This window comes from Tenrec ecaudatus, chromosome 8 (assembly GCF_050624435.1).
Source record: "Tenrec ecaudatus isolate mTenEca1 chromosome 8, mTenEca1.hap1, whole genome shotgun sequence".
In the NCBI taxonomy this organism is placed as follows: domain Eukaryota; kingdom Metazoa; phylum Chordata; class Mammalia; order Afrosoricida; family Tenrecidae; genus Tenrec; species Tenrec ecaudatus.
Genome location: NC_134537.1, coordinates 133,225,903 through 133,240,381, shown reverse-complemented (window position 1 = coordinate 133,240,381; position 14,479 = coordinate 133,225,903). Strand labels below are relative to the sequence as shown.

Below are 14,479 nucleotides of genomic sequence, written 5' to 3'. Positions count from 1 at the left end.
CATGCCACAAGGCAGGGGTCAGATGTGCCTCCACCCTGCATGCTCCTTTATGTATTCTGCCATGAACTTTTTCTCATATGGGGCCTCTACTTCTATGCTGGGTTCAATAATTCACGGCAGTAGCCACACTGAACCCAGAGACGATACAATTATGGAGATGTATTAGGGAAGTTAATAGGTTACCCCAAGTTAGAACCAGTAAACAGTAGGAATACGGGCATTAATCCACAGTGACACTTCTCCTTAGGAAGCAACCAACTCTCCCAATACGTAAGATGCTTATTTTAATACGTAGGCTACGTAAAACGTTTGCTTTCCATATGTGAATGACTATGAAATCTAAGCCTTTTGTAATGGTTTATCAAAGAAAAGTTTATGAAATTTCTTTTGAATTTTAGAAATACTTTCAGGAAATGTCAGTCTGAGAACCATTAAGTCAGCATGTTATAAACAGAGTCTTTATTGTATTAGGAGAGCTGACCAGTTAATCCAGGAAGATAAGGATGACGTAATCCCTTATTGCATAGCCATTGGTGATGTGAAAAAACTCGTCAGTTTTTTTATGTCACGGGGACAACTTAAAGAAGCTCTGCTTGTTGCACAGGTACAACTGCAATATCACATAAGCCATGTACACCGGTGGGTGGGTGGGTGGGTAGAAGGGAGAAGATTGTGTTGATTGGCTTACCCTCTCATGATTGACTAAGTCATGGGTAGGTTGGCTTCTGCCTGCTTCCTTGCTTAGTTATATTACATTTGCTCTAGTCACAAGTGGACTTATTTTAGATCTTTATACCTACAACTCAATACTAAACAATGCACATACTGCTGAAATGTATTATATCATATATTTTAATAACTTTTTCTAGTAGCTTTTTACTGAAACTTTTTTTGGGGGGTACTCACATTTAAATGAATAATGTATATCTTCAACTTCTAAGAATGGCATAAAACTGTAGCCAAATGTAAAACAATACTTAAGTATGCCTTGCTCAAAATAATACTCTGGAATTTTCCATTAGCATCAGCTTTCAGTTAAATGGAAGTTTGGTTAAATTCTAGGCTGCTTGTGAGGGAAATATGCAGCCCCTCCACCTTGCTACGCCTGACGGATCTCCAAATCCCGATGATGTCTGCAAGGAGGACTTCAACGAGTGAGTGATTTGCGCTTTGTGGATGGTTCACACTTTTATCGTGTGAGTTCCTTTTAGGAGCTTTTGAAGGCAGTATATTCGGTCTTCCTTTGTCCACAGGAGACTTGACTGTCTCAACTCCTCTAGTGCGTTCTTGGCACTCTCTGGTTCCACGATCACGTCCATCTCTAGACGAAGGCCAGTCTTGGAGATGCAGACTACAAACATTTCATGTTGCTTCCAGAAAAGCAAAAGCACGGGAAAGTGAATGATAAATAAAACACCTAAATGCTTAGGGAGTTGAGGATTGTAAAATTAGATGTGCTGCTTACGAATGTAAAGTCAGTCTCTAAAATACCACCGGAAGGTAGCTTGCAATCCAATGACAATGATGTAGTGCCATAAATCGGATTTAGTCCTCCTTTTTTTTTTAAAAAAAGAAGAAACTCAAAAGGTTTTTGAAAAACTAAATAAATAATATTTTTCAGCCTGTTACTCTTTTATATTCTGATACATAGTCTACAACATCCTTCTACTCTTGACTCTTAAGTAGTCAAGCAGAAAGGATTAGAAAATTTTAAGTAAATAAGGTGTTGAGTACAGTATTTTTTCCTCCACAATCTTTGCTGCTATATACTCTGCCATTTTAGGGTAGACAGTTTTTAAACTTATCCTACACTATACTTCAACATTTTATCCTTCTAACATTAACTTTACCCAGAGTTGAATTGCGATGATTTGCTGCAGGATGCTAAGTTTTCTTCATAGACTCCTTGGGCATTTCTTCTGATAGTTGTGATAGATTCATTTGTGAGCTTCTATATCAGCAAAGGCTGGTTTCCTGAGCTCCTCAACCAATTTCAGAGTTTATGGCTAAATTAAGATATCAACTAAAACCCTATCTGGTCTTTAGGAACCTGAAATAAGGAGATATCTTATGGAACTACTACGTTTGTGTGGAGTGTATACTTTTCCCCTTTATCTAGACTCCTGCGCAAAGTCAGTAGAGAGCTGGCAGAATGGCATTTTCAGGACGGTCGAGCAGTGCTAGCTGCGTGTTGCCATCTTGCTGTCGACAATATTGAGGTATGGCATTCGCCGTTGATTCGCACGAATGAAATGCTATTTGAGTGTGCCATGGTGTTGGAGGATAAAATATCCATCCCCAAGTTCTCATTGTGCATGCTTCTCAAGCCCGAGTAATACATTCCAAATAAACACCAACTCCACAGGCTGTTAGATCTTGTCTTTCTTTTCCTCACAAGATATTTAGCAACTGATAGCATCTCATCATATATAAGAATCTCTATTTTAGTAGAGGGGAAAAAAACACTATTTTTGAGTCAGGATTTTTTTGTTGTTGTTTCATATACTGACCTTGAGAAGATCACTTAACTTCTCTGAGTATCACATATTCTCAGTGATAAAGAGAAAAATATCAATACCTATTTTACAAAATTCACATAGAGTTGCTAGAATTATAAAAAGGAATGCAAATGAAACCATTTATTTTTAAGAGTACTTAAGGGCATTTCCCCAAGATATATAGTTGAAGTACCTTTCAGTTGACTCACTGATGTAATGAGGAAAATATTTGTTACTATTTATACTTGAATAAGCTTCGTAGAATGACTGGTAATTTGCAATCTGGAAGATACGTTTAAGCATGTATGTATTTCTGACATGGAGACTAAAGGATATTGAGGATCTTGTAGAGATTTGTGTAAATTAACTACAAAATTTAAGGTAAAGGTTCCAAACCCTTAAATTCTGACCTCACAACATCACCAACAGTTCCCATTAGTGGTTTTCCATAGCAACTTAAGGTTGCAGTCACTCTTACATGGGTACTTTATGGAAATATTAAAATCAATAATTGGTCAGAATAGTTGATTTCTAGGTTAACGCAGCTTTAACCACTTACGATCTTGGAGGGCTATGCTGATCCTATGCAACTGAAACTATTTTCTTATTGAGCAAGCTTGCTATGGCCTACCTGATCCGTGGAAATGAACTCGACTTGGCAGTGTGTGTGGGAACAGTACTCGGAGAGGCGGCAGTACCAGCAACCCACTATGCCCTAGAACTACTGGCAAGAAAATGCATGATGTTTCCAACATGGTAAGAACTTCTAACCTCAAACAATAATTTCCTAGTGATTGACTGCATTTTTCCTAACAATGTGAAGACCTGTTTGGGGCAGCTCTGCACTAGTAAAATATAGGACACATGCAGTACGATATATTATCATAAAACTGTCAGAGAAGAAAGCAATGATCAGGAGGCATGTGATTATATAAGGAAATCTACCATGGCCCATTTTGTAGTAGATATTATGATGCTGTATTTTTCCCAGAATAGAAATCGTAAATGAGGTGCTTCTTAAGATTAACACACCTCATTTCTATTTCTTAAACATCTACATATGTATTCTCATTCTCCCCAAGCCTTGTACTCTACCTTAAGTTGGAGAAACAATGTCACATGAACGGACCTTGGAGAAGAATAAACAAAGACAGTTAGGCTAAAGAATTGGAACAAGCCATGTCTCCAACCCCTAGCAATACTCTTAAGATATAAACTGAATGGAACCCACTGTTACTGAGTTGATTCCAATGCACAGCAACTCTATAAATAAAAACAAAACCCAGAAGTCAATGCCTTGGAAACAATGGCAACTCATAGCGATTCTACAGCACAAGGTAGAACTGCCCCTGTGAGCTCCCCACAACGGCGTCCTTAATGAGAATGGAAAGCCCAGACTTTCTTCAGGGGAACAGTTGGGGGTTCCAACTGCTGACCTTCGGTTAGCAAGCCAACAAGGACCCACTAAGCCGCAGGACTCCTATGGAAACTCTAGAGGGGAAAATATATAACAAGGCCGCACATCTCTAGAGAAGCAGTCTGCCACACCTTTCTCCTGTGAAATGGGTGACGGATTAGCAGCTGAGTGCCTGAACCACTGGGCGACTCCGAGAGCCCTTCTCCGGGCCCTTTGATTGTGGACCTGGTAAAGTCGTTGGGCAATCCCGGCTAGGGCAACCCTCGCTCCCATGTTGGCTCCCTCCTCTTGTTTCAGCACAGACAGTCCCTAAGGAAGCCATTGTTAAGAAAGACACTGTGCTGCACTCAATAAATGTGTGATGGATACAGATGATTTTAGAGTTTGTTCCTCTTGCCCCCCAGTTTTTAACACCTCAAGATGTTTCTAAATGAGCTGTACATGAGAATTCTGAATTTTCCCCACTATATACCATGCATACACATATATCACCCTTTTGGACCTATAAAAATGAATCAATCATAAAAATAATGACAGCTAAAACTTTTATCCTGCTTAGTGTTGGCCAAGCACTGTTTTAATTAAATTGTGAACTTCCTGATGTCTCTCTAACTGGTAGAGCCAAGTTGCAAACCTACATAAACTGGTACAAAAGTCTACACACTTAATTATACCACCTCCTTGCACAGGGGTTTTGGTGGTGGTGGGGGGGGCGAATATCTCAGAAAACAAGCCACCCTTCTCAGTCTTGTTTTGATCTGGGCATTTCATCGCGAATCAGGAATCTCAGGGGTATTCATACTTATTTTGTGTCTGACAGTGATGTACAAATTCCCTCCCCACGAACAAAATGTTGTGGGGATACAGAGGATCCCTACCATAGATGTTGGCATTTAACCCGTGTCTCCCCTGAGGGGGCTCAGTTCCCACACACAGTGACTATAATAATCAATGACATACTCACCACAGTTTGCCTCATACCCATCTTAAGGCATGAAGTCTAGCGCAAGATTGTGTTTTCAGTAATATAGCCTACTCCATGCTAAAAGTTCATCTGTCATGTAAATGAAATGGGATTGGTTTTTAGAAGGAAAACAAAATTGAAATACATATTAAATAATGTACTTAAGATCTTTTTAGTTTACTTTATATATTGGTTACTTTATATATTGTTACTAACAACCAACTGGAAATAATGGCGAGTCTCCTTAAGGTTTCTCCCTTTATACTCCCATAAGCTTCCAGAAACCAGGGGACCTTCGCATTATGTTAGTGCTGATTCAGGTTATCTCCAGAGGAGGTCTGTAGTCCTTATGGCTATTAATAGAGCTCCACACATTTTAAAAAATTTAGGTAACTTTATAATTTCCAAAGGATGGTAATAGTTTTATAAACTAAGAACACTTCTTTCTCTACTTTTTTTTATTTACTAGCAAAGATTTATTTCTTTGTGTTCATTGCCATTTTATGTTTTTTTTTAGCTTTCCGTCTGTTGGATACAGGTATCTAGTTTAATGTACAAACTTATGTCTAATTCAATAGTCATTTGTTATTTTATTAGTAAGGTGAAATATCTATGCTAATAAATGTCCATGATCTATTTTAGATTTACTGCTTTACACCGACAATTGATATACATCATTTCTAACATAAGAAACTGGACTATGAAATAATAAAAAAGTCTATGAATTTAGGCTGTAAAATCTGTGTAATAAATGAACTTTGGCTTTCTGCAATACTCATGGAAAACCAAGTCAGCTAAGCAAATAAACATACCTGTTCTGATAATGAGATTTAAGAATTTAGATCACTTAATTGATCAATATCAACATAGCTATAGATTGATATCATTAAAAAATTTTAAGTTCATTAACTTTGCTGAAACTTCACTGTATCACAATATAATTCCTAGGAAGTTTAATAGAAATTAAACACACTATTTTATACACTATAAAAGCCTAAACCAAACCCACTGTCATTGAGTCAATTCCTGCGAATAGGGACCCTATACAATGGAGTAGAACTGCTCCATAGTGTTCGAAAACTGGAAATCTTTACAAGGGTAGACAGCCTTAGCTTTCTCCCAGGGAGTGATTGTTAGGGTTGAACCAACAACTTTGCAATTAGCAGCCCAACACTTAATTTACTGTACCACCAGGGTTCCTATTATATTTATGGGCATTATTCAAAAATTTCTGTCAATTACACAAAGTCTTAATCTAATAAGAAGCCACGCTTTGTAATGAGTTATGCAATGGACTTATTACCACAAGGTCAGCAGTTTGAATTCACCAGCCACTCTGGGAGGAAAAATGAGATTTCTGCTTCTATAAAGATTTACTAAACTCGAAACCCAAAGGGGCATTTCTTCACTAGCCTATAGGGTTGCTATGAGCAATAATTGACTCAGTGGCAATGAGTGTGCATATAAGAACTTTGTAAAATTAAATGTTGTCAAAACTGAAATAGAATGCATAAACATTGATATCCTAGGTATAGTGAACTGAAATGGAATTAAATTGGCCATTGTGAATCGAACAATCACGGCTTACTGTGCCAAGAATGACAAATTGAAAAAGAATTTACTGTTTCCTTTTGTTACTCTATTGTCAACTCTAGAATGTGTCATGTCCATTGTAAAAGAGAACATTTCAAGGACTTGACTCAAACATAGGATGCTCTAATAACACGTGCAAGTGAAGCTTTACTGAACATAGTTAAAAACAGTTGCCGCTGCCTGAAATTCAGATTGCTTTAAAAAGAGAAGGAGGAACAAAGGATATAATTACTGCTGTCAGGCGCATCTTGGCCAAAAATACAGAATGTCAGAGAGATGTTTGCATGTTTTGTGTCTGCATAGGGCTTTGACAGTGTCGATCATAACAAACTGTTGACAGCGTTTTAAAGAATGGGCATTCCACACTGGTGGTGAGCCTGTACATAGTCCAAGAGGAGGCCGTTCCAACAGATCAAGGGGATACTGAACGGTTTAAACCGGGAAAGGTTGCATCGGGCTGTCTCCTTGCACTGTGCTTACTCAGTCTGTGTGCTGAGCAAATGATCTGTGAAGGGAGAATCCGGATTGGAGGAAAGCTATTTCACAAGCTGCAATATATAGATGACACACCTTGCTTATTAAAGTCAAATAGGGCAGGAAGCAGGCACTGATAAAAATCAAGCTACAGGCTTGAACAAGGATTTTGCCTCAATGTAAAGAAAACAAAAATCATCAACTTTATCGATTAACAGCATTGTGATAATCATGAAAATAAAATATTGAAGTTGACAAGGATTTCATTTTACTTGGATCCGCATTCAAGGCTCATGGAAGTAGCAATTCAGAAATCAAATTCGTTGGGTGACTCTGTTGCAAAATATCTTCTTAAGGGGTTAGAAAGTAAAGGTATACTTCTGAGGACTCAGGCAAACTTGGCCTAAGCCATGGTATTTTTAACACCTCTTGTCCTTGTGAAAGCTGGAAGATGAATAAGGAAGACCTCGGAAGAATCGATGAGTTTGACTTAAGGTGTGGAAAAATATTGAACGAACCATAGATTGTCAGAAGAACAAGCAAATCTGTCCTGCAGGAAGGACAGTGAGAAGGCTTTTTGAACGCAAGGGTGGTGAGACTTCCTTTTGTGTCCCGGGAGCATCACACTTGGCAACGTAGTTGGTCAATGAACAGGGGAAGGACTCTCAATGACATGACAGGCACAGTAGCTGCCAAATGGATAACAACAGTTGTAAGGAGGGCCCAGGCTTAGGCACTGTTTTGTTCTACTACGCATAGGGCGGCTCTGAGTCACAACATTACACCGTAGTACTTGAAAACAAAATCACTTAAAATTTTAGCAGCCACAAATACGTTACTCTAATTTGGAACTTGGAAAACATAAAAATATTTATTTATTTTCCAATGAAAATTAATATATATGACAAATTGAGAAGACCTTAAAATGAATTGACTAAGCAAAGTTATGTGAAAATTCACTGTAATCTTTTAGCAATACTTGTCAATATCAGTTTAGAAAATGGTTTGTGAGCACACTATTTACTGATTAAAATATTTTATGAAAGCTTCTTGATACCTGAGAAAAATTCTTTTATTCAAAACACTCAGGTCTATTTCAACATTTCTATTATCCTAATAGTTTGTGATTCGTGTGTATTTTTAGTAGCATTTTCAGTTTGACACTAGATGTTACAAACTACTAATTATCCTGTTTTACCCAAGTGGTAGACTTGATTAGGTACATTTTAATATGTTTAAAGACAAGTTGTATTGAAAAGATCATGACTATGAAATGCAGAGTTATCTGAGAGCTTCAAAGGGAAGTGTTTACTCTTGAAGTCCAGGACATACAACTTCATAAATTCCCATTTGAAATATCTACGATCCAAAAGGCATTTTCTGAATGTCTATGCATCATTTTCTTAAGAACTGAATAACAACATCTTAAGCCATTGATTAGGTGTTTTCTCCGTTACAATGCATGCAACCAAAAACTCCCACCTAGTGATTTGAAAAGAGGATTTTACAGAAAATATTTTTTAATGTAAAGCAGATGAGCCAAAGTCATTTCATATGTTTGAAAGCACCAGTTTATGTCATCAATTGAATATTTAAAATGTAAAGCAGAAAAGAGAATTTCCAACTTGGTTTTCCAGGTAAATATTAAGGAATATGAGAAACACAAAAGAATTCCTAATTAAAATAGTCAGATATTCTGACGGTGTTAATGAGCTGGCTAATAGCATTCTCCGTCACTGATGAGCGTAGGGAGAGTGGACAAGAGCCAGGTTTTCCAACTTTTGCTTTATAATGTGATGTAAATAACAATGTTTTAAACTGTTTTATTTGACTAGAAAGTATTTTCTATAATAATGTAGTTATTTTAGAAAGTCTGTATATAAGTCTGTAGACTCAGCTGAGGTTTCTAAAAAATCTTTAGAAATATCATAATAAATGTTCCTTCATGCTCTTTGTTTTTAAAGAGAATTTTCGCAATTAAAAAGAAAATGAGTACTGACTGTGCAGGGAGGGAAGTAAAGGTGCAATGGCTCTAAATATTATTTTTAGATCTTTTCCTTTTGTGTGATTAGGAATTTGGCAGCTGATCTTCTCCTGATGATTCCTGATAGTGAACTGCACTTAGTAAAACTCTGTGCTTTCTACCCAGGGTGTACTGAAGAGATAGATGACCTTCATGAGAAGGTATGCTGGTGACTGCTAATAACTGGGCATCTGACAAGTAATACTACAATATATATTCAAATATGATGTTAATTACCAATATTTAGAATCTTAAGATAAGAACTACAGGGATGATCATATCACATTTTGCATTTTAATCGATCTAGAATGACGTTTCAATGGGAACAGGTATTTTTTAATTCCTCCTACTCTTTGGACACATATTGAGATGAAGACGATCTAGCCAGACAAAATAGCACATTTTAGTTGTTCAGTTAGTGACAGAGCTGGGAAACAACATGAAATCCCATTAAGAGTCCACTTTATTTAAAGGGTTTTTTTTTTTTTTGAGAGAGAGAGAGAATTAAAAACAAACCCAAAACTTAATTGCTCAATTTACTTAAAATTTAACCAACCACAATTTCTTAAAGTTGAATAAATATGTAAATATATAAACGGAAAGCACCATAATAGTGATTTAAGGGTGATATAAAAGAAATATTTAAAGGGAAGAAGAGTAACAACACTCAAAGAGATGAGCCACATACATCATCAGGAGCCACCACACAAGATACTGGAAAACTCAATCTCAGTGGCTGCCCAAAACTGGTGAGACAAAGCACTAACTATCAGTGTTGCTTAAGAGCAAACAAACATAGAAATATTAGCACTTAAAATCATAAACCTTTTAGAATATAGAAGGTAACTTCATTCCTGCTCATGGAATTATGGAAGCAGAGTAATATAACTGAAAGATGCCTGCAATCAGTTTGAACGGTGGGTTGGGGGGGAGGTGTTGGGACATAGTCACCATTGCTTTTCATTTTACAGTGAAACTTCATGGACTGTAACCTGCAGTGTGTGGCATAACACCAACTGAAAAATTTAAGATTTTTTTGTCTTTTTTCTTGAAATAAAGGAATTTGCTTTAAAGGCCAAGTGAAAGTAAATTATAGTGTTGACATATAAAAGGACACTTCCTAGCTTTACAACATTCAACGTCAAAAATAACAGAGTTCTAATTTAGCCAATCTGATTTTTTGGTTTGGCTAAATCACATTTTCAGGTAGTAGTTCCAATATTACAACCAGGATGGATTGCTTTACTTTCCCCTCTTTCATGGAGTGTTTGTGTGATGAAAAAGTGTGGTCTCATTAGCTAATGGCACCATTTCTTGTTCTTAGATCTTACTTTTATATGATGTGTTAGTCTGGGTAGACTAAAGAAACAAATTCATAGACACTCATATGTATAGAAGAAAGAGCTTTATATACAAGAGCAATTTAATTTGAGAAAACACCCCAGCCCAGTCCAGATAAAGTCTATAAGTCCGATATTAGCCTATTTGTCCGATACCAGTCTATAAATTCCTCTTCAGACTCACAAAACACATGCAATGATAATGAATGCATGGCAATTACAGGAAACTGGGTGGAAAGTTTTGTAGATCCAGTGGCAGTAGAAGCATCTCAGGGCTGGCAGGGCTCTCCATGTGGCTCCTTCAGCTCCAGGGCTCTAGCGTAACTCCATGTGTCTTCTCCCCAGGGATGTCTCCCAGAGGGTAGGTGTGTGTCCCACCACCACTGAGCTATTTATCTCCTTAGTGGCGCCAAATGAGGTCATCAAGCTGCAACCAGCTTGACAGACTAAACTCCACCCCTACAATCCTAAGTCTCAAATTAACAGCCAATTATGTAACTACCACAATGTGTATGTTCTCAAAATAGATAATCTCATTTAAAGCTCTTTTGGGCAACCTTTAGAAAGAAAAAGTATTAGATTTGTTTGAAATATGCACTTACATTTACTTTTTGTTCCTGTAAAGGTTAGTAATACTGTCACCAAACTGATTGTATTCTAGTGCAAGCTACCCACGGTGGAAGAATGTTTGCAGTTAGCTGAGACGGCCCATGCAAATGGCAATGTATTTGAAGCTATAAAGAATTACCTGTTAAGTCAAGAACCTGAAAAAGCCCTTCCTATTGGCATTGCTTTCATTAAAGGTAAGTTCCTAGTTGGTAATAGAGTTTAAAATCTATTTGTTTATATGGTCTTTTTATTAAAATGATAATCCTTAAAATCTTAATAAGGGCTAGCCATCCTAAATGAAAAATTGAGAGATTGCTGATATTATATATGATACCCCTGCTGATTTTAGTATTGTAGGAACCTGAGAGAAGATGGATGGGTCAATTACTTGTAATCTAGGGAATGCGGAGAAAGAGGAGTCAGCTCAGCAAGGAAACAATTTCATAAGTTAAAATTAGGGAACAATTTTTGATACTATGGTTTAGAGTAATCTTGTACTTGATTTTATTTTGCCAGAGTACATCAGTAGTTCAGACTGGAACTTGGACACCATTTACCCTGTTCTTGACCTACTGAGTTATATTCGTACTGAGAAGTTAGTCCTGCATACATGTACTGTGTGAGTATTTTTTCTCTGAAATACATAGATGAACCTATGTGTTGGTTTTGATATTCAGAGAAATAAATGGGATAATTTTCTACCGTATCTGTACATAAATACATATTTATTTATTATAATCTTAACTAAAAATAGAGAGATCAATTTGATAAATACTAAATCCAAGGAGTTCAGTTAGAAATATCCAGTGTATGCATATCTGTAAATGTGTGCACATGCGTACAGTCACCTGCACACAAACATATATACTAGCTGAAGCTTCGAGATGGTTTTAAACCACATGTCTCCAAACAAATGGTGGTCATATTTATTAAATAGTGACCTTATTAAATAGTGACTGTGTGGAAAGCATCGCACTTGTCTTATGGGAAATTGAGTACTGGAAAGCAATATATATACATATCCCCGAGCCCACCCACCCCCTGCCCTAGAAATCGATTGACATTTAAAGGCACAGTTGTCCCTATACTTAAAAGCACCAAACACTCATGTAATTTTCAAGAGAGACTTAGCCTATTTTTAATATTTGTGCATAATTGATTACCCAGAAGCCGGAGCAATTTGAACAAACTTCTATAAGGCAGTGCAATGGATATTTGTTGTTGCTTCTTGGAACCTACCTAATATACCAGGAATCCCTATCTAAGAGGCATACTTAGGGAAATGACATAAGCAAGACTCCAAGGAGAGGGGAAAACAGGAAGGAATGGAGTTCAATACTGTTTAAAGACTTTTAATATTAATTATGGTTAATGCCATAGCATACACATGAATGCCTAAATAATTGAATATTAAAAAGTTGCAATATTTTGAAATTTTTCCAAGCATTTGTCCATAAATGTCACTAATTAAAACATAGAGATATAAATGAATGACTATATGTAAATAAGTAGTGTTGTATATCTCAAATGTGCATTTAAAATAAAAAATAAACCTTTTTTCTAGAGCTCGAAATGAGTTGCTTATCTTGTATGGTTATATTGGTGCATTATTGGCTATCAGAAGACAGTACCAAAGCATTGTTCCAGCACTTTATGAATACACAAGGTAAAATCAATAATTTCTCTTACTATCATTAAATTATGAGACTTCTTTTCACTAGGATGAATAAGCTGTAAGTGAATAATAAAAGGCAGCAAACGCACCATTCATTCACTTATTGTTAAGTGCTATCCAGTCAGTTTAGAATGACCGAGACCTTATGGATAGCAGATGGAGCATGGCCTTGTCCTGCACCATCCTCACAATGGTTACAGTCACTATGTCAATTCATCTTGTTGTGGCTCTTCCTCTTTTGTGCTGCCCCGCTACCAAACATGATGTCCTTTTTCAAGGATTGACCTCTCCTGAGACCATACATGTGCAAAGTACATCGGGTGAAATATTGCCATCTTTATCTCCAAGGAACATTCCAGCTGTACTTCTTTCAAGACAGATCTCGTTGTTCTTTTGGCCCTCCGTGGCACTTTCCATATTCTTCGCCAGCACCACAATTCAAATGCATCAACTCTTTTTGGTCTTCCTTATTCAGTATCCAACTTTCACATGCATATGAGGCCACTGAAAATACCATGTATTGACTCAGGCCCACCTTAGTACTTCAGAGTGACATCCTAGTTCTTCAACACTTTAAAGAGGTTTATGCAGCGAATTTACCCAATGCAATTTGTTGTTTGATCTCTTGATTGGGCCTCCGTGAGCACTGATCGTAGACCCAAAGCAAAAGCAAAATCCTTGACACTTTGATCCTTCCTTTCGATTCTGCCTTCTTGGCTTCTCTTCTCTTACTTGAGTTGCCCATAGTTTACGAGATAGCTGCTATATTTCCATATAATATATCTGCACTCTAAACAGGAAAGGATTAAGAGTAAATGGTAAAGCCCTCTTTGATGGTTAAGTTTATTTTGCCAATAGGAACATGTGGGATTAATCAGGCTGCAGTTGTATTGGAGGGCAAAGAGATAAATGGTTCTGCAAGGCCCATCCCCATCTCTCTTGCTCTCTGGTGATCAGACCACCCTGGAGTGTGGTGCTGCTTTACTTGCTTCTCTGCCTCAACCTGTGAGCTACACTACCTGTGGGCCAAACCAACCCATGGATCATGTTGCTAGAGTTTGGCTCCTTGGAGACCTGCTTTGCCACACAGCTGGTGTATACAGCGCTTAAGCTCGAGGCTGGTGGTTCCTATTGCCTTGCATTGCTTGCATTGGATAACCCATCCAGGCCTGCTTTGCTAAGCTCCAGAGCTACTGACTGTTGCTGACCTACCCTGCTGTGTGCTGCCTGTGGGCAGACTCTGCTTGCTTTGCCCAAGGGAGGACTCCCCTGTGTGCTTCCTTGACCTTGGGCCAAGCATCCTATGTAAGTTAAAGTGCTTCCAATATATTAACTGTTCCAAGGAAATGAGTTGACCTGAACCCTCTGTGCTGCTGTGTTGATGAATTAGCTGTTATACTCCTTCTCGCTGTATACACCTGTCCTCTTGTATATAACCATGAGCATCTTGATTTTGTTTCTGTAGAGAACCCTGGCTAATTTCTCCTAACAAGACCTTTTATTCAGTAATGCAAGTCCTGTTTAAGGCTTTATGATTGTTTCTTACCAAAAGCTGGTAACTTCTGGTTTCTAGCCAGAATTTTGTAATAATACTTTGAAACAATATAAGAAACTGAGTATTTTAGTTAGACAGTTTTTAGTGCAGCTTCTAAACTATGACAGTTTTCTCACTTCTTTTTAATATAAAGCATGTGTTGTACAATATAGCAGCAGCATATAGCTATTATTCAACTCCACTTGATTTATATAATAATTTCCAAACATTAAAAAGCTCATTTATTTATCCGCTCACTCACTCAGCCATTCATCCATTATTTATTGAACGACCTTGAATTGCCATGTAATTAAATGATAAACATACAAATGAATAATTTGTTTGTAATCCT

At 37.3% G+C, this 14,479-nt stretch overlaps 1 protein-coding gene across 5 annotated transcripts in view; it reads left to right on the top strand.

Annotated features, from left to right (window-relative positions):
• WDR17 (WD repeat domain 17) overlaps positions 1 to 14,479 on the top strand; it is an 88,340-nt gene that overhangs the window by 65,138 nt on the left and 8,723 nt on the right. For 2 of the 5 annotated variants that reach the window (XM_075555784.1, XM_075555786.1), the window contains 9 exons: positions 472 to 604; positions 1,063 to 1,154; positions 2,120 to 2,219; positions 3,115 to 3,254; positions 5,397 to 5,417; positions 9,019 to 9,130; positions 10,971 to 11,112; positions 11,435 to 11,537; positions 12,483 to 12,584. In XM_075555784.1, the coding sequence (XP_075411899.1) occupies positions 472 to 604; positions 1,063 to 1,154; positions 2,120 to 2,219; positions 3,115 to 3,254; positions 5,397 to 5,417; positions 9,019 to 9,130; positions 10,971 to 11,112; positions 11,435 to 11,537; positions 12,483 to 12,584 (945 nt within the window). Of the gene's footprint in view, positions 1 to 471; positions 605 to 1,062; positions 1,155 to 2,119; positions 2,220 to 3,114; positions 3,255 to 5,396; positions 5,423 to 9,002; positions 9,131 to 10,970; positions 11,113 to 11,434; positions 11,538 to 12,482; positions 12,585 to 14,479 lie in introns of all 5 variants that reach the window. The other 3 variants (XM_075555787.1, XM_075555785.1, XM_075555783.1) reach the window with 2 other exon arrangements.